This window comes from Hyla sarda, chromosome 2 (genome assembly GCF_029499605.1).
Source record: "Hyla sarda isolate aHylSar1 chromosome 2, aHylSar1.hap1, whole genome shotgun sequence".
NCBI lineage: Eukaryota > Metazoa > Chordata > Amphibia > Anura > Hylidae > Hyla > Hyla sarda.
Window position 1 is genome coordinate 191,088,888 of NC_079190.1, and position 23,812 is coordinate 191,112,699.

A 23,812-nucleotide genomic window follows, 5' to 3' on the forward strand; every position below is an offset into this window, starting at 1 on the left:
CACCCCGGGGCAGAATTTATCCTCTGTCCGCCCCAGAGACTCTTGCCATGTCTGAATACATCCAGGAAAATTTAAAAAAGGGCTTTATCCGTAAATCCTCCTCTCCTGCCGGAGCCGGATTTTTCTTTGTGTCCAAAAAAGATGGCTCTCTACGTCCTTGCATTGACTACCGCGGTCTTAATAAAATCACGGTAAAGAACCGCTACCCCCTACCCCTCATCTCTGAACTCTTTGATCGCCTCCAAGGTGCCCACATCTTTACCAAACTGGACTTATAATCTGGTGCTTATAATCTCATCCGCATCAGAGAGGGGGATGAATTGAAAACGGCATTTAACACTAGAGATGGACACTTTGAGTATCTGGTCATGCCCTTTGGCCTGTGCAACGCCCCTGCCGTCTTCCAAGACTTTGTTAATGAAATTTTTCGTGATCTCTTATACTCCTGTGTTGTTGTATATCTGGACGATATCCTGATTTTTTCTGCCAATCTAGAAGAACACCGCCAGCATGTCCGTATGGTTCTTCAGAGACTTCGTGACAATCAACTTTATGCCAAGATAGAGAAATGTCTGTTTGAATGCCAATCTCTTCCTTTCCTAGGATACTTGGTCTCTGGCCAGGGACTACAAATGGATCCAGACAAACTCTCTGCCGTCTTAGATTGGCCACGCCCCTCCGGACTCCATGCTATCCAACGTTTTTTGGGGTTCGCCAATTATTACAGGCAATTTATTCCACATTTTTCTACCGTTGTGGCTCCTATCGTGGCTTTAACCAAAAAAAATGCCGATCCCAAGTCTTGGCCTCCTCAAGCGGAAGACGCCTTTAAACGGCTCAAGTCTGCCTTTTCTTCGGCTCCCGTGCTCTCCAGACCTGACCCATCTAAACCCTTCCTATTGGAGGTTGATGCCTCCTCTGTAGGCGCTGGAGCGCTCCTTCTACAAAAAAATTCTTCCGGGCATGCTGTTACTTGTGGTTTTTTTTCTAGGACCTTCTCTCCGGCGGAGAGGAACTACTCCATCGGGGATCGAGAGCTTCTAGCCATTAAATTAGCACTTGAGGAATGGAGGCATCTGCTGGAGGGATCAAGATTTCCAGTTATTATTTACACCGATCACAAGAACCTCTCCTACCTCCAGTCTGCCCAACGGCTGAATCCTCGCCAGGCCAGGTGGTCTCTGTTCTTTGCCCGATTTAATTTTGAAATTCACTTTCGGCCTGCCGATAAGAACATTAGGGCCGATGCTCTCTCTCGTTCCTCGGATGCTTCGGAAGTTGAACTCTCTCCGCAACACATCATTCCTCCTGACTGCCTGATTTCCACTTCTCCAGCCTCCATCAGGCAAACTCCTCCAGGAAAGACCTTCGTCTCTCCACGCCAACGCCTCGGAATCCTCAAATGGGGTCACTCCTCCCATCTCGCAGGTCATGCAGGCATCAAGAAATCTGTGCAACTCATCTCTCGCTTCTATTGGTGGCCGACTCTGGAGACGGATGTCGTGGACTTTGTGCGAGCCTGCACTGTCTGTGCCCGGGATAAGACTCCTCGCCAGAAGCCCGCTGGTTTTCTTCATCCTCTGCCTGTCCCCGAACAGCCTTGGTCTCTGATTGGTATGGATTTTATTACTGACTTACCAACCATCCCGTGGCAACACTGTTATTTGGGTGGTCGTTGATCGATTCTCCAAAATGGCACATTTCATCCCTCTTCCTGGTCTTCCTTCAGCGCCTCAGTTGGCTAAACAATTTTTTGTACACATTTTTCGTCTTCACGGGTTGCCCACACAGATCGTCTCGGATAGAGGCGTCCAATTCGTGTCAAAATTCTGGAGGGCTCTCTGTAAACAACTCAAGATTAAATTAAACTTTTCTTCTGCATATCATCCTCAATCCAATGGACAAGTAGAAAGAATTAACCAGGTCTTGGGTGATTATTTACGACATTTTGTTTCCTCCCGCCAGGATGATTGGGCAGATCTTCTACCATGGGCCGAATTCTCGTATAACTTCAGAGTCTCTGAATCTTCCTCCAAATCCCCATTTTTCGTGGTGTACGGCCGTCACCCTCTTCCCCCCCTCCCTACCCCCTTGCCCTCTGGTCTGCCCGCTGTGGATGAAATTTCTCGTGATCTTTCCACCATATGGAGAGAGACCCAAAATTCTCTCTTACAGGCTTCATCACGCATGAAGAAGTTTGCGGATAAGAAAAGAAGAGCTCCTCCCATTTTTTCTCCTGGAGACAAGGTATGGCTCTCCGCTAAATATGTCCGCTTCCGTGTCCCTAGCTACAAGTTGGGACCACGCTATCTTGGTCCTTTCAAAATTTTGTGCCAGATTAATCCTGTCTCTTACAAACTTCTTCTTCCTCCTTCTCTTCGTATTCCTAATGCCTTTCACGTTTCTCTTCTTAAACCACTTATCATCAACCGTTTCTCTCCCAAACTTGTTTCCCCCACTCCTGTTTCCGGCTCCTCGGACATCTTCTCCGTCAAAGAGATTCTGGCATCCAAGAAGGTCAGAGGGAAAACTTTTTTTTTAGTTGATTGGGAGGGTTGTGGTCCAGAAGAGAGATCCTGGGAACCTGAGGACAATATTCTAGACAAAAGTCTGGTCCTCAGGTTCTCAGGCTCTAAGAAGAGGGGGAGACCCAAGGGGGGGGGTACTGTTACGCCGAGCGCTCCGGGTCCCCGCTCCTCCCCGGAGCGCTCGCTACACTCTCCTCACTGCAGCGCTCCGGTCAGATCCACTGACCTGGGGCGCTGCGATACCGCCTCCAGCCGGGATGCGATTCGCGATGCGGGTGGCGCCCGCTCGCGATGCGCACCCCGGCTCCCGTACCTGACTCGCTCTCCGTCGGTCCTGTCCCGGCGCGCGCGGCCCCGCTCCCTAGGGCGCGCGCACGCCGGGTCTTTGCGATTTAAAGGGCCACTGCGCCGCTGATTGGCGCAGTGGTTCCAATTAGTATGTTCACCTGTGCACTCCTTATTTATACCTCACTCCTCCTGCACTCCCTCGCCGGATCTTGTTGCCATTGTGCCAGTGAAAGCGTTTCCTTGTGTGTTCCTAGCCTGTGTTCCAGACCTCCTGCCGTTGCCCCTGACTACGATCCTTGCTGCCTGCCCCGACCTTCTGCTACGTCCGACCTTGCTTCTGTCTACTCCCTTGTACCGCGCCTATCTTCAGCAGTCAGAGAGGTTGAGCCGTTGCTAGTGGATACGACCTGGTCACTACCGCCGCAGCAAGACCATCCCGCTTTGCGGCGGGCTCTGGTGAAAACCAGTAGTGACTTAGAACCGATCCACTAGCACGGTCCACGCCAATCCCTCTCTGGCACAGAGGATCCACTACCTGCCAGCCGGCATCGTGACAGCTATCCTTCATATAAGATAGTGATAGGCATAAGGCTATCCTTCATATAAGATAGAGATAGGCATAAGGTTATCCTTCATATAAGATAGTGATAGGCATAAGGCTATCTTTCATATAAGATAGAGATAGGCATAAGGCTATCCTTCATATAAGATAGAGATAGGCATAAGGCTATCCTTCATATAAGATAGAGATAGGCATAAGGCTATCCTTCATATAAGATAGTGATAGGTATAAGGCTATCCTTCATATAAGATAGTGATAGGCATAAGGCTATCCTTCATATAAGATAGTGATAGGTATAAGGCTATCCTTCATATAAGATAGTGATAGGCATAAGGCTATCCTTCATATAAGATAGAGATAGGCATAAGGCTACCCTTCATATAAGATAGGGATAGACATAAGGCTATCCTTCATATAAGATAGAGATAGGCATAAGGCTATCCTTCATATAAGATAGAGATCGGCATAAGGCTATGCTTCATATAAGATGGGGATAGGCATAAGGCTATCCTTCATATAAGATAGTGATAGGTATAAGGCTATCCTTCATATAAGATAGTGATAGGCATAAGGCTATCCTTCATATAAGATAGAGATCGGCATAAGGCTACCCTTCATATAAGATAGGGCCAGGGACTATTGATAGTATTCAGATTATTGGGCAGAATAGATGGACCAAATTCTATGTTTTTATAGCACAGAATAATGTGATGCTTATCACTGGAGAGTAGTATTTCTCTCTACATCAAGTTATAATATTCATTTTTGAGCAGTTAAAAAAGTAAAAACGTTCTGCAGGCCTGTTTAATAGGAAGGCTTCTAGTGGGCTAATTGGTCCACTTTTGCACAAAGCAATTAACTAGCGAACCCTTCATTAATGAAGTCTTGTCTGAGGGTCTATTCTTCTAGACTTTGTAGAATCAAAGCTCCTGAGTAATTTATTCAGTAACAAAAGTTTCCAGAGTGCAGGAGGTGGAGAACACCGCCATTACCATATAAATGCCCGATATAATTATTTGTTACAAAGGTGGCAGTTAAAATGATTTTAATGAAAACAAGATAATGAAGGAAAAAATATGTCATGATACTACACTTTTATATGTATGTAGATTGTCATGATATTTTATGGCAAGTTATTTTCCCATTAAAGGGGTAGTCCAGTGGTGAAAAACTTATCCCCTATCCTAAGGATAGGGGATAAGTTTGAGATCGCGGGGGGTCCGACCGCTGGGGCCCCCTGCGATCTCTCTGTATGGGGGCCAGGCTCTCCGGCCAGATAGCGGGTGTCGACCCCCGCACGAAGCGGCGGCCGACACACCCCCTCAATATATCGCTATGGCAGAGCCGGAGATTGCCGAAGGCAGCGCTTCGGCTCTGCCATAGAGTTGTATTGAGGGGGCGTGTCGGCCGCCGCTTCGTGCGGAGGTCGACACGCCCCCTTCCCGCGGGCTGTCGGGGCTCCGTACAGGAGATCGCAGGGGGCCCCAGCGGTCGGACCCTCGCGATCTCAAACTTATCCTCTATCCTTAGGATAGGGGATAAGTTTTCACCACTGGGTCACCACTGGACTACTCCTTTAAAGAAGTATCATGGTAAAAAACTTATCCCCTATCCAAAGTATAGGGGATAAGTTTTAGATCACGGGGGGGTCTGAGCGCTGGATCCTCCTGCTGCCCAGCCCCCTCTATATAGCTCTATGGGAGAGCAGAAGATTGCCAAACGGCTCTCCCATAGAGCTATATGAAGGGGGCGTGGTGGCCCCCGCTTCGGGCAAAGGTCATGACACGCCACTGTGAAGGAGAGCCAGGGCTCCAAACAGGAGATCGCGGAAGGCCCCAGCGCTCGGACCCCCCGCGATCTAAAACTTAGCATCAAAAGCAACCTCATTACGCACATGGACTATACTATTAGATTTAATGGAGAAGTATCATGGAAGAAAACGTATCCCTTATGAGAAGAATAGGGGATAAGTTTTCTTCCATGATACTTCTCCTTTAAATCTAAGAGTATAGTCCATGTACATAATGAGGTTGCTTTTGATGCTAAAGAGGTGCCTATTAGAGCTCAGGAAGATCAATCTAACATTTCAGGCATATAAACTGCAAAGCAATGCTCAGCGTTTTGAGTGACTACCACTGCCCTAGTGGACACTTTAAAAAATGGTTATTTTATATATAATATAACTCATAGGGGGTGTTCATCAAGAGTGGTGTAGGTGAACGTCTTTTTACCCCATTAATTCATGTGGTGGAAACTGTGTACCTGCACCAGATTAATTACATGGTGCAGGGCAAGTGATAAATCTGGTGCTGATCACATTTCTTACTTCAGTACACCACTTTGTATGGTGCCTCTCTGCGACTTTTTATCCTGTGCGACAAAATGTGCGACTTTTTAGAAATGCTGTTTGCAGTCAGTTTTGCAAGCCAAGTCAGGGCTGGTGTAGATTTGTGCCTAATTTAGCGCAGTTGTGACAAAAGATGCGACAAACTGAAAAGTCGCATTTCATGAATTCCTGACCACTGCATGATATCAACTGAAAGCACAACTTGGTATGCTCTTTTAGAAAAACCTTCTAAAGCAAAAGTTGCAATGAAAAGTCTCAAAACATTGACAAACTGTGAGACAAATATATGTAGTAGCCCAGTACAGGAGTTGCACCCCTGTACCCTTACTGCCATGTCAGGCAGACTCCATTTGGTGACCCCTCGGCTTCACCTACACCAGTGTCTTGTATATAAATACTAAGTGCCTATGTTATCCAGTGTATTGTACATAAAATGTGATATACCTGTTAAGTTTTGTTGTCATGTGATTGTAACTAAGGAAGGTACAAGTGACCATGTGACCTACAGGGTGACCTTTGGGACCCCTCCTGAATTTCCCCCATATAAGCCCTGGGTGGAGCTTCCTCACTCTCTTTAGTGCTGAGTTGCAGTGAGGTCAGGTCTGGAGAGAGTGTCTGGTGTCCTAAAGAGGTCTAACGTCTACCACGCAGCCACGGATCCACAAGTCCACTAACCCCCAGGTCCAAATCAAAACCTGGTAAGCTACAAACGGGGTAAAGTCTGTCGCAGTCAGCATCAGTCAAGTCAGTCCAAGTCAATCTGTCTCAAGTCAGTGAGGTCCTGCATCAAATTGTCCAAGTCCACCATAAGTCCCAGCAAGCCCTGTGGTCTCTGAAATCACTGGTCACCTCCTTGGGCCTTGCCAAGCTGTATAGACTGTTACATCTGTCTGAGTCAGTAAAACGGCTGTTGTTCCGTAACTTGGCGTCAGAGTCATTATTTGCCCCAGTGCCTAGCCCAGGATCCAGCGGTATATCTTCGGGTGGTGTAGAGGATAAACCATGCCCTGGTGTCACAAATACAAAGGGTTAATGCCATCTGCCCCTAGGGTAATTCCATCTGCCCTCATCACACCCTCACCACATGTACACCACAAACCAATGATCAATCCCCCCATAAACTATACAGAAAACCATTATCAACCATAAAGTTAGGGGCTTTCTTAAAGGGGTATTCCAGGAAAAAACTTTTATATATATATATATATATATATATATATATATATATATATATATATATATATCTATCAACTAGCTCCAGAAAGTTAAACAGATTTGTAAATTACTTCTATTAAAAAATCTTAATCCTTTCAGTACTTATGAGCTTTTGAAGTTAAGGTTGTTCTTTTCTGTCTAAATCCTCTCTGATGACACCTGTCTTGGGAAACGCCCAGTTTAGAAGCAAATCTCCATAGCAACCCTCTTCTAAACTGGTTGTTTCCCGAGACAGGTGTCATCAGAGAGGATTTAGACAGAAAAGAACAACCTTAACTTCAGAAGCTCATAAGTACTGAAAGGATTAAGATTTTTTAATAGAAGTAATTTACAAATCTGTTTACCTTTCTGGAGCCAGTTGATATATATTAAAAAAAGTTTTTTCCTGGAATACCCCTTTAAGGTTACGAGGTACAAAGGTGCAGGCACCAGCATTTAGGGCATAATAAGATACAACAGACGGAACCTATACTTACTTGGCCTCCAGCTTGAAAACTTTTATCTGCACTTTCTTGTACTTGGGCCAGTCAGAGAGGCAGGCCGAGTTGCAGCAGTATGCCTCCACCCACCCTGACCTGCAGAATTGACCTACAGGGCTCTAGGCTAGGATTGGTTCAGGGTTGGGAGGAGGGGAAAAAGGAGGCATGCCCATGCGAGAGTTGGCCAGCCTCTGCGACTGGTTGACTGAAGTATAAGACAGAGTGGATATCATTTTACAAGCTGCAGGCACAGTAAAGATAGGTACTATCTGTTGTATCTCATTATGCCCTATCTGCTGGTGCCTGCCCTTCAGTACCTCGTTTGGAGGTGCCAGTGGCACTTTAAATGGTTTCTGACAGCCCTGTTTAGATGTCAGGGAGGGAGTGTAATGATAAATAGTGTCTTAGTCATGCAGCTTACATGGCCAAGGAAAACAGCTGACATGACAAATGCCCAGGAGGTGGAATCTTCACTTTTGGTACCCAAAGCTTTTGGTGTTGACAGCTGCTCTGGCCCCTCCTCTCAGCTTTAATTGACAGTTCTAGGGTTTTCCTAGATTGTCAATCATGCACAAGAGGAGGGGCTTGGTAAATCTAATACAGGGTGCTCTAGGCACCTTACTAAGAAAGCTCACCTCCTGGACACATACCATGTTGGTGACCGGAACAACAACAAACATTTTTTTTTATAGTTGTAAAAACTGTGTGACAAAGACACTGGGTAACATTATACACCCAGACTGACATCTGTATAGGGCTGTCAGCAGTTTTAGTAGTTTAAAGAAATATGCGGCTTATAGTGTCCATGCCTGTGGCATCTTAAAATTTAAATTTAATGAAAGCTCCCTGAGATTAATAATCTCTTGTTTTAAATAGCCAATCCAATAAATAAAAGCTATCATTACGTATATTAGGGTGTTCTTATTCCATAGCTTTTAACAGTTTCTTAATAAGATGTAGGTTTATAGTTTGTCTGACAATTCAGGGAATCAGCTAGATGGGAGTGAGCTGCATTTTACTAATGGAAGTGATGGGAAGATTATGCAGCCAAGGGGTGTGAATGTTTTACATTGAGGGGTGTGTATATATAATATTAAGAAACTGTAAAAAAGTGCTTAAGCCGGGCACCCTAAGCTATTCAATGATAGAGGGAGGTCCTTTTAAAGGAATTGTCTAGGTCAGTGTTTTTTCAAAGCATGGTCCTCAAGTCCCCCCAACAGGTCATGTATTCAGGATTTCCTCAGTCTTTCCCAAATGATATAACTCTGGTCAGTGAATCAGGCATCACCACAGTTACATCACATGTGAAAACTAAGTAAATCCTGAATACATGACCTGTTGGGGGGTCTTGTGGACCACGCTTGGGAAACACTGGTCTAGGTTAACAAAAAATAAAAATAAATAGTATAACTGGAGCAGATTGTTACATAGTTACATAGTAAGTACCGTCGAAAAAAGACATATGTCCATCAAGTTCAACCAGGGAATTGAAGGGTAGGGGTGTGGCGCGATATTGGGGAAGGGATGGGATTTTATATTTCTTCATAAGCATTAATGTTATTTTGTTCCAGGAATGTATCTAATCCTGTTTTAAAGCTGCAAATTTTTCCTGCTGTGACCAGTTCCTGAGGTAGACTGTTCCATAAGTTCACAGTTCTCATGGTAAAGAAGGCGTGTTCTCATGGTAAAGAAGGCGTTGTTGCTAAACTTATAAAATCTCCTTTTCCTTTCTCAGCCATGTGTCAATTGGGAAGAGCCAAGTAGCTCAAGTGCAACAGTCTGGTATGCTTCCTCGCTCACCCTCACCTCCCAGCCCCCCCTTGACTTTTATACGGAGTCCTGTACATCAATCAAGGTGGAGCTTGGAGGGCAAGCAAAGATCTGTGCATGACTGCGGCACTCTAGCAGTTCGTCCGCACCTTCTTGACACTTGGCTGAGAAATAAAAAGGCTATTTTGTAAGTTTGGCAACCACCATCAGCTCCAGGAAAGATACAGTTTGCTTTTATATCCGAACTGCTATTCAACAGTGTATGTAGCTCTTAACAGCAAATAGAGCTGACAGATGTCCTTTAAATGATCTTGGTGAATCACTAATGTTAAACATCTCTAAAGTCCCAGTGTCTGACACCGGTAAGATAAATAAGTACAGTTGCAGGGAAAATGCACATCCCAAATTCACGAAGACTACTTTAAAATGTACTAAACTGCATAAAAGCATTATTTTCTAATAGTGAGTCTAAATTGGGAACACATTATGATATTTCTCTTTGACAAAGAAAAGTAACTAAATGTCTTTACTTATGCTGCTGCTGCATAAACTATACCCATCTCATCCTGTATATAAAGTTGAGTGCATCTTGCAGGATTCACATATTGTTCTACCTATTTTTACGTAGCATATACAGTTGTTTTATGAAACATGATTGTACTGCACGTACAGTACAGACCAAAAAGTTTTCTTTATTTTCATGACTAGGAAAATTATAGATTCACATTGAAGACATCAAAACTATGACATAACAAAAAAGTGTGAAACAATTGAAAATGTCATATTCTTGGTTCTTCAAAGTAGCCACCTTTTGCCTTGATTACTGCTTTGCACATTCTTGGCATTCTCTTGATGAGCTTCAAGAGGTAGTCACCTGAAATGGTCTTCCAACAGTCTTGAAGGAGTTCCCAGAGATGCTTAGCACTTGTTGGCCCTTTTGCCTTGATTGGGTTCAGGTCCGGTGACTGTGGAGGCCAGGTCATCTGGCGCAGCACCCCATCATTCTCCTTCTTGGTCAAATAGCCCTTACACAGCCTGGAGGTGTGTTTGGGGTCATTGTCCTGTTGAAAAATAAATGATGGCCCAACTAAACGCAAACCAGATGGAATAGCATGCCGCTGCAAGATGCTGTGGTAGCCATGCTGGTTCAGTATGCCTTCAATTTTGAATAAATCCCCAACAGTGTCACCAGCAAAGCACCCCCACACCATCACACCTCCTCCTCCATGCTTCACGGTGGGAACCAGGCATGTAGAGTCCATCCGTTCACCTTTTCTGCTTCGCACAAAGACACGGTGGTTGGAACCAAAGATCTCAAATTTGGACTCATCAGACCAAAGCACAGATTTCCACTGGTCTAATGCCCATTCCTTGTGTTCTTTCGCCCAAACAAGTCTCTTCTGCTTGTTGCCTGTCCTTAGCAGTGGTTTCCTAGCAGATATTCTACCAGGAAGGCCTGATTCACACAGTCTCCTCTTAACAGTTGTTCTAGAGATGTGTCTGCGGCTAGAACTCTGTGCAGCATTGACCTGGTCTCTAATCTGAGCTGCTGTTAACCTGCGATTTCTGAGGCTGGTGACTCGGATGAACTTATCCTCTGCAGCAGAGGTGACTCTTGGTCTTCCTTTCCTGGGGCGGTCTGCATGTGAGCCAGTTTCTTTGTAGCTCTTGATGGTTTTAGTGACTGCACTTGGGGACACTTTCCACCTAGAATATGACATATTTTCAGTTGTTTCACACTTTTTTTGTTATGTATATAATTCCACATGTGTTAATTCATAGTTTTGATGCCTTCAGTTTGAATCTACAATTTTCATAGTCATGAAAATAAAGAAAACTCTTTGAATGAGAAGGTGTGTCCAAACTTTTAGTCTGTACTGTATACACTGATCTGCTATAACAATAAAACTATGGATCGGACATGTTTTTCCAGCACATCCCAAAGATGTCTGCCTAATACAGTAGTATTAAAGTTGGCTGTCTATTATATCCCAACTCTTGACAGGTGCCACTGTAACAGTGTATGTCAATGTTATTCACCTAACCTTTCAATGTTATATATAAATATGTATGTGTGTGGTGTGTGTGTATATATATATATATATATATTTGTTAGTCATTTCCATATAGACATGTATCCCTGTAAACTGCATTTGGATGTTATTCTGAGTCATGTAGACCAGGATCAATTACACTGCTGGAAACTCATGACTTAGGCCAAGCATGGAAGTAGAATGATTAATGTAAATGACCTCAAGAGCCGTGGATTGCTTCATGTGCTAACAGTGTATACGCCTAAATGTGAAAGGCCAATGCAAAACTAAATAAGTGTGACACAAAACATCTGTTCTACTTTTCAGAATTTTTTAACACAGCTTTATAAGCTGATAATGGCAATGTTTCCTGTCTGACCAACAACACTTTATAATTTCCCAATGAATGCGCAATATTCCTCACGTAAATAGTCACACTATCTTCTATTCGTTCAGTGATTTATAATCTTTTTAGCCTCCAATGACTGTGTGTATGTCCATGACTGTAATTCTCTCACCTCTACATAGAGAATGGGAAAAATCCCAATCTTGTCTCCCAACATTCCTTCAGCCCAATTATCATCTACACGTCTGATCACTGTCAGAATTTCATCCTGAAAAACAATGTGGACATGTCATTGGGTTTGGCTGAATAAATACATTTTAAATAGAAGGTACATTTTATGCACATCAATAAATATACGTTGAACAATTTTTTTTATCCATTCCTATAGCACTGACATATTCTGCAGCGCTGAATAAGAGATATTATTAATCATTTTCCATATGTGGGCTTACAATCTAAGTTACAGACTATGTGTAAGGCTATGTTCACATGTCAGAATGTCCGTGCGGAATTCTGCATGAATATTCTGTACAGACATTCTGCAGCAGCAGAGTCTCATTGATGTCAATGGGATTCTTCTGCTCTGTTTACATGGCTGTTGTTGCCACGGAAATCCTGATTCCGGCGTCGGCAAAAACATGTTCAATGTTTCTGCTGACTCCGTTCAGAAATTCATTGCCATCTATGAGATGGAACATTTCCGAGAGGTCCACTGTCTTTGGAATGTCCACCCAAAAATTTTCTGTGGGGACATTGCACCGTGTGGACATAGCCTAAGTATATTTTGGACTTTGTGTGGAAATCTCACAAATTCTCACTAATTCTCTTAATCTGCTGGCTCTCACAGAAACATGGATACAACCTTCTGACACTGCTTCTCTCGCTGCTTTATCTTATGGTGACTTTCACTTTTCCCATACCCCCAGATCTGACACCAGGCATTGTGGAGGAGTTGGGGTGCTTCTAGCCCCACAATGCACTTTTCAAGTCATTCCCCCATTACCCTCACTCACATTTCCCTCTTTTGAGGTCCACACCCTCAGGCTCTTCCGCCCATTGTCTCTCTGAGTGGTGGTCATCTATCGTCCTCCTGATTCTCCCCAAATGTTCCTGGATCATTTTGCCACATGGCTCCCTCACTTTCTTTCCTCAGAAACACCTACACTCATCATGGGTGATTTTAATATCCCCATTGATACCCCAATCTCCTCTTCTGTGTCTCGGCATCTGTCTCTAACCTCCGCCTTTGCCCTTTCACAGCTTACTGACTCTCCCACACACAAGGATGGGAATACACAGGACGTGATCTTCTCTAGACTTTGCTCTGTCTCTAAATTCACTAATTCCCCTTCTGAGCTCTCTAACCACAACCTTCTCTCTTTCTTTATCAGTAACTCCTATCCTCTTCCAGACACTCCAACCTTGTACACTTACAGAAACCTGCGTGCCATAAACACTAGTCAATTTATAGACATTCTACAATCTTCACTACCACCAATCTCTTCTCTCTCCTGCCCTAATCTAGCAGCCAAACATTACCATGACACCCTCAAGTCTACCCTGGATCAAATGGCACCCCCTAAAACACGAACCTCCCGACACAGACGGCAGCAACCCTGGCACACGCTAACAACCCACTTTCTCAGGCGATGCTCTAGGTGTGCTGAACGTCTGGTGAGGAAAACTAAGACTTCTTCAGACTATCTGCACTATAAATTCATGCTTAAATCCTATTACTCCGCTCTTCATCTCGCCAAACAAACATATTTTACCTCACTCATCTCCTCTCTGTCTAACAACCCAAAACGCCTTTTTGACACGTTCAACTCTCTCCTTCGGCCTAAAGTACAGACCCCAATTACTGATCTCTGTGCTGAAGACCTGGCCAAATACTTCAAAACTAAAATCGATGACATTCGTGATGAAATCCTCTCCCAGTCCCCTAAAAGTTCTGATCCAATTTCCAGCCACGTCTCCTCTTCATCATTCTCAGTTTTTGAGCCTGTAACGGAGGAGGAGGTTTCCAGGCTCCTCTCCTCCACCCGCCCCACTACCTGCTCTAGTGACCCCATGCCTTCACACCTCATCCAGTCTCTCTCTCCTACTATCAGCTGTCACCTAACTAAAATCTTTAACCTCTCCCTCTCTTCTGGGGTCTTTCCCTCCTCCTTCAAACACTCTATCATAACCCCACTATTGAAAAAACCATCTCTGGACCCGTCATGTGCAGCCAACTATCGACCCGTCTCAAATCTCCCTTTTATCTCCAAACTCCTGGAACGCTTGGTCTACTCCCGCCTTATCCGCTATCTCTCCGAGAACTCTCTCCTTGACCCCTTACAGTCTGGTTTCCGCTCCCTTCACTCCACAGAAACGGCCCTAACCAAAGTCACTAACGATCTTCTGACGGTCAAATCAAATGGCAATTTCTCTTTACTGATTCTCTTGGACCTGTCTGCGGCTTTTGACACTGTGGATCACCAACTCCTCCTCAGTAGTCTCCGCTTCATCGGTCTCAAGGACTCTGCTCTCGCCTGGTTTTCCTCCTATCTCTCTGGCCGCTCCTTTAGCGTCTCATTTTCTGGCTCTACATCTTCTCCTCTTGCCCTTGCTGTCGGGGTTCCCCAGGGATCGGTCATCTCTTCACTCTACACATCCCCCATTGGAAAAACAATCAGTAGATTTGGTTTCCAGTACCACCTCTATGCTGATGACATCCAACTCTATACCTCTTCCTCCAACATTACCCCTGCACTCCTACAGAATACCAGTGACTGTCTCTCTGCCATCTCAGACATCATGTCCTCTTTATATCTGAAACTAAATCTTTCTAAAACAGAACTTCTTGTTTTTTCTCCATCAACTGATACTGTACCTAACCCTGACATTTCCATCTTGGTATGTGGTACTACCATAACTCCCGGGCAGCAGGCTCGCTGTCTTGGAGTTATACTTGACTCTGATCTGTCTTTCACTCCCAATATTCAGTCTCTTTCACGTTCTTGTCACCTGCATCTCAAAAACATTTCCAGAATCCCCCCGTTTCTCACTACTGAAACTGCTAAAACTATCATTATTGCTTTGATTCACTCCTGCCTTGACTACTGTAACTCTTTACTAATAGGCCTTCCTTTCTCCAAACTCTCTCCTCTCCAGTCCATCCTTAATGCCGCAGCCAGACTCATCTTCCTCTCCAGCCACTACACCGACGCCTCCTCCCTGTGCCAGTCACTACACTGGTTATCAATTCAGTCCAGAATACAGTACAAAATCCTCAGTCTCACACACAAAGCTCTCCACAATGCTGCACCTCCCTACATCTCCTCTCTCATCTCTGTCTACCATCCTACACGTTCTCTCCGATCTGCTAATGATCTCACAATAACATCTTCTATAATCCGAACTTCTCACTCCCATCTCCAAGACTTCATTCGTGCTGCACCGGTTCTCTGGAATGCTATCCCTCAATCCCTCTGCCTCAACAACAACATCCATAGTTTTAAATGTGGTCTAAAAACACATCTCTTCAGACAGGCCTATAACAGTCTTTCATTGGCCTCAACATATCCTCAACATATCCCCACACCTCTTGTTTGAATACCGTATTTATCGGCGTATAACACGCACTTTTTAGGCTAAAATTTTTAGCCTAAAGTCTATGTGCGTGTTATACGCCGATACACCCCCAGGAAAGGCAGGGGGAGAGAGGCCGTCGCTGCCCGCTTCTCTCCCCCTGCCTTTCCTGGGGTCTAGAGCGCTGCTGCCGGCCCTTCTCTCCCCCTGGCTATCGGCGCCGCTGCCCGTTCTGTCCCCCTGACTATCGGTGCCGGCGCCCCATTGCCGGCGCCGATAGCCAGGGGGAGAGAAAGGGCAGCGGCACCCATTGCCGGCGCCGCTGCCCCGTTGCCTCCCCCCATCCCCGGTGGCATAATTACCTGGGTCGGGTCCGCGCTGCTGCAGGCCTCCGGCGTGCGTCCCCGGCGTCGTTGCTATGTGCTGCACGGCGCGCCGCATGACGTCAGTGCGCCGCGCCGTGCATAGCAACGACGCAGGGGACGCGCGCCGGAGGCCTGCAGCAGCGCGGACCCGACCCAGGTAATTATGCCACCGGGGATGGGGGGAGGCAACGGGGCAGCGGCGCCGGCAATGGGTGCCGCTGCCCCTTCTCTCCCCCTGGCTGTCAGCGCCGCTTCTCTCCCCCTGGCTATCGGCGCTGGCACTGATAGTCAGGGGGACAGAACGGGCAGTGGCGCCGATAGCCAGGGGGAGAGAAGGGCCGGCAGCAGCGCTCTAGACCCCAGGAAAGGCAGGGGGAGAGAAGCAGGCAGCGATGGCCTCTCTCCCCCTGCCTTTCCTGGGGGTGTATCGGGGTATACACGCGCACACACGCACCCTCATTTTACCATGGATATTTGGGTAAAAAATATATGATGGCTTATTTTTTGTGCCACCAATTCTACTTTGCAGTGACATCAGTCATTTTACCCAAAAATCTACGGCAAAACGGAAAAAAAAAAATCATTGTGCAACGAAATTGAAGAAACAATGCAATTTTGTAATTTTTGGGGGTTTACGTTTCTACGCAGTACATTTTTCAGTAAAAATGACACCTTATCTTTATTCTGTAGGTCCATACGGTTAAAATGGTACCCTTCTTATATATGTTTGATTTTGTCATACTTCTGGAAAAAATCATAACTACATGCAGGAAAATGTATAAGTTTAAAATTGTCATGTTCTGAACCCTATAACTTTTTTATTTTACCGCGTATGGGGTGATATGAGGGCTAATTTTTTGCGCCATGATCTGAAGTTTTTAGAGGTACCATTTTTTGTCTTGATCAGACTTTTTGTTCGCTTTTATTCATTTTTTCATGATATAAAAAGTGACCAAAAATATGTTATTTTGGACTTTGAATTTTTTTTGCGTGTACGCCATTGACCGTGCGGTTTAATTAATGATATATTTTTATAGTTCGGACATTTACGCACGTGGCGATACCACATATGTTTATATTTATTTTTTTTTTAAATTATGGGAAAAGGGGGGGGATTTGGACTTTTATTAGGGAAAGGGTTAAATCACATGTATTAACTTTTTTTTACACTTTTTTTTTGCAGTGTTATAGCTCCCATTGGGGGCTATAACACTGCACACACTGATCTTATACACTGATCACTGCAAAGCCATAGCTTTGCATTTATCAGTGTTATCGGCGGTCAATTGCTCACGCCTGCATCTTAGGCTTGGAGCAATCAATCGTTGAACGGACACGCCGGAGGAAGGTAAGAGGACCTCCGCTCGCATCCTAGTTGATCGGGACACCGCATTTTCATAGGTTGTCCCGATCAGCCCCACTAAGCAGCCAGAAAGCTTTTCCTTTCGTTTTAGACGCAGCGTTCAACTTTGAACGCCACGTCTAAAGGGTTAATAGCGGGCAGCACCGCAATCTCTGCTGCACGCTATCAGCCCTGGGTCCCGGCATGAGTTACATGCCGGGACCGACCCGATATGACATGGGGTCACCACGTGACCCGCGTTATATCGCGGGAGCCGGCCAAGGATGTAAATATATGTCCTTGGTCGTTAAGAGGTTAAACATACTGATTTTGTCAAAAACTTTATTATTTTTTAAAAGTCACACAATAATAGAAAAATATGTAAAGATGGTTATCATTTTAACCCCTTAAGGACCAGGTACATTTTGGCCTTAAGGACCAGACCAATTTTATTTTTGCATTTCCATTTTTTCCCCCTCGCCTTCTAAAAATCATTACTCTTATATTTCCATCCACAGACACATAAGAGGGCTTGTTTTTTGCATCACCAATTGTACTTTGTAATGACATCACTTATTTTACCATAAAATGTACGGCACAACCAAACAAATATTATTTATTTGGGAAAATTGAAAAGAAAACTGCAATTTAGCAAGTTTTGGAAGGTTTTGTTTTCACGCTGTACACTTTCCGGTAAAAATCACATGTTTTCTTTATTCTGAGGGTCAATGCGATTAAAATGAAAAATTTTACGTTTACGCCGTTCACTGTACGGGATAATTAACAATATATTTTAATAGTTCACACTTTTACGCACGCGGCGATACCAAATATGTGTATTAATAATTTTTTTTATGCTATTTTGGGGGTAAAATGTGAAAAACAGACATTTGACATTTTTATTGGAGGAGGGGATTTTTGAAATTTTTTAACTTTTTTATTTTAAATTTTTTTTACTTTTTTTTTTACACTTTAATAGTCCCAACTTTAATAGTCCCATAGGGGACTATTCATAGCAATCATTTGATGCATAGAGCATAGCACTGATCAGAGTTATCGGTGATCTGCTCTGGTCTGCTCGGAGACAGGTGAGGGGACCTCTGGCTGCCATGCTGGATGATCGGATCCCCGCGGCAGCACTGCGGGCGATCCGATCATCCATTCAAAGTACCGCACTGCCGCAGATGCCGTGATCTGTATTGATCACGGCATCTGAGGAGTTAATGGCGGACATCCGTGCGATCGTGGATGTCCGCCATTACCGGTGGGTCCCTGGCTGCTGATAGCAGCCAGAGCCTGCCGTGCATGACACGAGCACCGGACCGGTGCTCGCGGTCATGGCGGAGCATAAATGTACATCATGGTGAATTAAGTACCACGGCACCATGATGTACATTTACGTCCATTGTCATTAAGGGGTTAATCGTATTGACCCACAGAATAAATAAAATTTTATTTTTGCCGTAATGTGCACAGTGTGAAAATGGTTTTCATTTAAATTTCCTCACTTAAAAAATAATTTTTTGGGTTCGTCTTACATTTTATGGTAAAATGAGAGGAGTCATTACAAAGTACAAATGGTCACGCAAAAAAAACAAGCCCTCAAATTCACTTGCCCGGTGCCCGGAACTGCATGTCCTGGGCGTTGGGAGATAGGATTTCCACATCTCTGAAAGTATTTATTATGGTGATGAATAGTGTTGCTTGCGAATATTCGCAATTCGAATATTATTCGCGAATATCGCATATTCGCGAATTCGCGAATTTCGCGAATATAGCGCTATATATTCGTAATTACAAATATTCGTTTTTTTTTTTTTTTTCTTTTTTCTTCACAGTACACATCACAGTGATCACCCCTCTCTGCTTCCAGCTTGTGTGGTGTAAAGAAGGCTGTAATACTACTGTGTGAGACTGGCGTGCAAAATTTCGCATATGCGAAAATTAGCATATGCTAATTTTCGCATATGCGAATTTTCGCGTGTGTTAATTTTGTATATGTTAATTTTCACATATGTTAATTTTCGCATACGCGAATTCTTCGCATATGCGAAAATAAAACGATAATATAACGAATATGCGAATATTCGCGAATATATGACGAATATTCGTCCATATATTCGCGAATATTCGCGAATTCGAATATGGCCTATGCCGCTCAACACTAGTGATGAATACAATGGCAGATAATACCTTTCCACTACTTTTGCAGTGCCCTACTGCTCAATAACACAGCGTCTTGCATAAAGAGTCTGAAAATGTTATCGCTCTATTAATTTCTTTCATAAGATTACAAAAAGTTGGAAGGGGTTAAAAATGTCTCTATTTGAGGCATCCTGCTAGCACTAACAGGAAAGCCTACCTGTGGCTGCATATAACAAGCACAACATTACTGTGTACGGGATTAAAGTCTTCTTTACAGCAGGGTGTCATTAAAGCATTAAAGGATTTATTATTTCTACTAAATTAGGTTTGTTCCAGATTTACCATGTGCAGTCCACAAAGATCCAGGCTTCGAGGAAACATACATTTGATGCTTTGTATTTATAATGTTTAAACTTTCCCTAACATTCTGTGGGATGTAGTTATGGACCAACCAGTATGGAGCTTCATTATGAGGTATTGTGTCCTTGTGGTTAGAGGATAAATCCCAAATGGTAAGGCACCGAGGAAAATGAAATGCCAGGTGAAATACAGTGTGATAAGGTAAACTCCCCAGTACAGGTCACATGTCTAACCCAGGAAGAAGTACAGTGCCGCCTACAAAAAATCAAAATAGACAAATCACCAGGTCCAGATGGCATTCACCCCCGAGTTCTAAAGGAATTAAGTATTGTAATAGACAGACCTCTATTTTTAATTTCCAGGGACTCTATAGTAACAGGGACTGTTCCCCAGGACTGGCGCATGGTAAATGTGGTGCCAATATTTAAAAAGGGGACAAAAGGTGACCCAGGAAATTACAGACCTGTTAGTTTAACCTCCGTTGTATGTCAATTGTTTGAGGGTTTTCTAAGAGATGCTATTTTGGAGTACATTGATACAAATAAATGTATGACTCCATATCAGCATGGCTTTATGAGGGATCGGTCCTGTCAAACTAACCTGATCAGCTTTTATGAGGAGGTGAGCTCCAGACTGGACCAAGGGCAATCGCTGGATGTCGTATATCTGGATTTTTCCAAAGCATTTGATACAGTGCCACATAAAAGATTGGTGCGTAAAATAAGAATGTGTGTAAGTGGGTAAGTAACTGGCTCAGCGATAGGAAACAGAGGGTGGTTATTAATGGCACTTATTCTGATTAGGTGACTGTTACTAGTGGGGTACCACAGGGGTCAGTCTTGGGTCCTGTTCTATTTAATATATTTATTAATGACCTTGTAGAGGGGTTGAATTGTAAAGTAGCAATCTTTGCAGATCATACTAAACTCTGTAAAGCGGTAAACACAATAGAGGACAGTGCACTGTTACAAATGGATCTGGATAGGTTGGGGGGTTGGGCTGAGAAGTGGCAGATGAGGTTCAACACTGATAAATGTAAGGTAATGCACATGGGGAGGAAAAATCTGAGACAGGGTTATATATCAAATGGGAGCACACTTTGGACGACTGACGTGGAAAAGGACTTAGGGGTCTTAGTTGTCACGGCCCGCGCTGCGTCCCGCTGCCCTGCTCTGGGCCACCTGCGGCTTCTTCCCCGTTCCCTCATGCCGGTGACTCTGCAGTCCCCTCCCCGCTACTCACCTCTGTCCTCCGGCATCTCTCCCCGGGGCTTCTCAGGCGTGCAGCTTCCTCTTCCTGCTCGCACGGGAGCCGCGTCCCTGGAGATGTCACGGCGCACCTCCTGTGTGCCTTCCTGTGGTGTTGCTGCGCGCGCGTCTCTCCCTTAGGGGGCGCGCGTGCCACTCTGTGAGATTTAAAGGGACAGTGCCCTTTTTCCATTGGTCCCTGTTTTTCCCCACCTCTATTTAAGGAAGTCATAGTTTTTTACGTGTTACCACGCTGAACTTCTCGTGTCCTCCTGGGGCTTCCTTGGCTGCAGCTTCATGCTTCTCTCCTGGATTGGCGCTCCGGAGAAATCACACGTTGGGGTCCGGACTGTCAGACCCGTTGCCTGAAACCTGTCCAACCCAGATTGCCGTCTCCAAGTCCTTCCCTACCTGGTCTTCCTGCGCCCTATCAAGAGTATGCCGACGTGTTCTGTGAGCGACAAGCAGTATGCCTTCCTCCACACCGTTCCTATGACTGTCCCATTGACCTTCTGCCGGGCACTTCCCCCCCTCAGGGAAGGATTTATCCATTGTCCTCTCCAGAGACCAAGGCTATGTCGGAATACATCCGAGAGAACTTACAGGGGTTTTATCCGAAAATCCTCTTCCCCAGCAGGAGCCGGATCCTTCTTTGTGGAAACTTCGTCCATGCATAGACTATCGTGGTTTAAATAAAATGACAATAAAAAATCGGTACCCTCTTCCACTCATTTCCGAGCTCTTTGATCGGTTGCATGGAGCCAAGATCTTTTCCTAGCTGGATCTTCGCGGAGCCTATAACTTGATTAGGATCAGAAAGGGCGACGAATGGAAGACAACTTTTAATACCCGAGATGGACACTGCGAGTACCCAGTAATGCCTTTCGGTCTGTGCAATGCCCCGGCAGTCTTGCAGGAATTCGTCAATGACATTTTTCGGGACCTTCTATACTCTTGTGTCGTAGTCTATCTGGATGACATTCTAATCTTCTCTCCTAGTCTGGAGGTTCATCGGGCCCAGGTACGCCAAGTTCTACGCCGTCTGAGAAGCAACCATCTTTATGCCAAGCTCGAGAAAACTAGCCTCCCATTTCTTGGTTATGTCGTCTCTAGCCAAGGACTTAGTATGAACCCTAATAAGTTGTCTGCAGTTCTGAACTGGCCTCAACCTTCTGGACTTAAAGCCATCCAACGCTTTTTAGGCTTCGCAAACTATTATTAGTTCATCCCGCACTTTTCCACCTTGGTGGCACCTCTTGTGGCTTTAACCAAAAAGGGAAGCGGACTCCAAGTCTTGGCCCCCTCCTGGAGTGGAAGCTTTCTCTCATCTCAAGTCTGCCTTTGCCTCAGCTCCAGTCTTGACCCGACCCGGCCTTTTTTCCTGGAAGTGGATGCCTTCTCAGTTGGAGCTGGAGCAGTCTTGACGCAACAATCCTCCAATGGCAAACTTTCCACTTGCGGTTTCTTCTCGAAAACCTTTTCTCCAGCTGAGAAGAATTACATCATAGGGGACCGGGAGCTCTTGGCTATTAAGTTAGCTCTGGAAGAGTGGCGGCACTGGTTGGAAGGGACTGTTCTCCCAATTACTATCTACACTGACCACAAAAATCTTCTTTACCTACAATCCGTGCAACAGCTGAACCCTCGGCAAACCAGGTGGTCCTTGTTCTCCCGATTTAATTTCCTAATCCGCTTCCGTCCAGCCCACAAGAACCTCAGAGCTGATGCTCTCTCCAGAGTCTCTGATAAGACACGCAGCCACAACACATCATCCCTCCTGATCGCCTAATTCCAGCAGCACTTGCTACTCCCCTACAGGTACCTACAGGAAAGACTTTTGTACCCCCTCACCTGAGAACTAAGATCTTGAACTGGGGTCACTCTTCTCTCTTGGCTGGACATCCAGAAATCCAAAAATCCATCTCTCTCATATCCCGTCATTATTGGTGGCCCAGCCTTGCCCGCGATGTCTCCAATTTTGTTCACTCTTGTGTGATCTGTGCCCGGGATAAAACATCTCGTCTGAAGTCCGCTGGCCTTCTGCAACCTCTCCCTATCCCGGAATCTCCTTGGGACCATATAGCCATGGATTTTATCACTGACTTACCACCTTCCTCCAACTGCACTGTAATCTGGGTTGTTGTGGACCGGTTCTCTAAAATGGCTCACTTTGTTCCTCTTTCCAGTTTACCATCAGCTTCCCAGCTAGCAGGCTTATTCTTTCTTCACATCTTCCGGCTCCATGGTCTCCACCCTTCATATTGTGTCAGACAGGGGGGTCCAATTTGTCTCCAAGTTCTGGCGTGCCCTGGGTACCCGCCTTAAGGTCAAGCTGGATTTCTCCTCTGTGTACCATCCTCAAACCAACGGCCAAGTGGAACAGGTGAACCAGATCCTTGGAGCCTATCTTCGCCATTTTGTCTCTGCATGACAAGACGATTGGTCCTCTCTCCTACCCTGGGCCGAATTCTCCTATAATCATCATGATTCTGGTTCCACCGGCAGCTCTCCTTTCTTCATTGTCTATGGACAGCATCCTTGCCCACCCCTCCCGCTGCCCGTTCTCTCCGAGGTCCCTGCGGTTGATACCCTGGTTCGTGATTTTCAGACTATTTGGAAGGACACTCAATGATCTTTAGCCTGTGCCTCTTCCCGTATGAAACACCAGGCAGATAAGAAGAGGAGACCTCCGCCAGTTTTCCTTCCTGGTGACAAGGTGTGGCTCTCCGCTAAATATGTCCGCCTTAAACAGCCCAGTTATAAACTTGGACCTCGTTTCTTGGGCCCCTTCAAAGTCCTACGCCGTGTCAACCCGGTGGCTTACAAGTTGCTCCTGCCTCGTTCTCTTCGTATACCAAACACCTTCCATGTCTCTCTCCTTAAACCTTTGGTCCTTAATCGGTTTTCCACCAAGTCTATTACTCCATCTCCGGTTTCTGGTGCCTCTGACATTTTTGAAGTGCAACAGATCCTTTCCTCCAAATACTCCAAGGGAAGACATTTTTTTATGGTTGACTGGAAGGGATTTGGTCCGGAGGAGAGGTCTTGGGAACCCGAAGACAACATCCTGGACAAGGACTTGATCCTAAAGTTCCTACAACTCAAAAAGAAGAGGGGGTCAAAGGGGGGGGGGGGTACTGTCACGGCCCGGGGGCGCTTCCCGCTGCCCTGCTCGGGGCCGCCTGCGGCTTCTTCCCCGTTCCCTCATGCCG

At 45.2% G+C, this 23,812-nt stretch overlaps 1 protein-coding gene across 3 annotated transcripts in view; it reads right to left on the reverse strand.

The window, feature by feature from the left end:
* Positions 1–23,812, reverse strand: part of SH3RF3 (SH3 domain containing ring finger 3) — a 572,673-nt gene that overhangs the window by 222,240 nt on the left and 326,621 nt on the right. For all 3 annotated transcript variants that reach the window (XM_056556016.1, XM_056556015.1, XM_056556017.1), the window contains one exon: positions 11,741–11,836. In XM_056556016.1, coding sequence (XP_056411991.1) covers positions 11,741–11,836 — 96 coding nt within the window. The remainder of the gene's footprint in view (positions 1–11,740; positions 11,837–23,812) is intronic.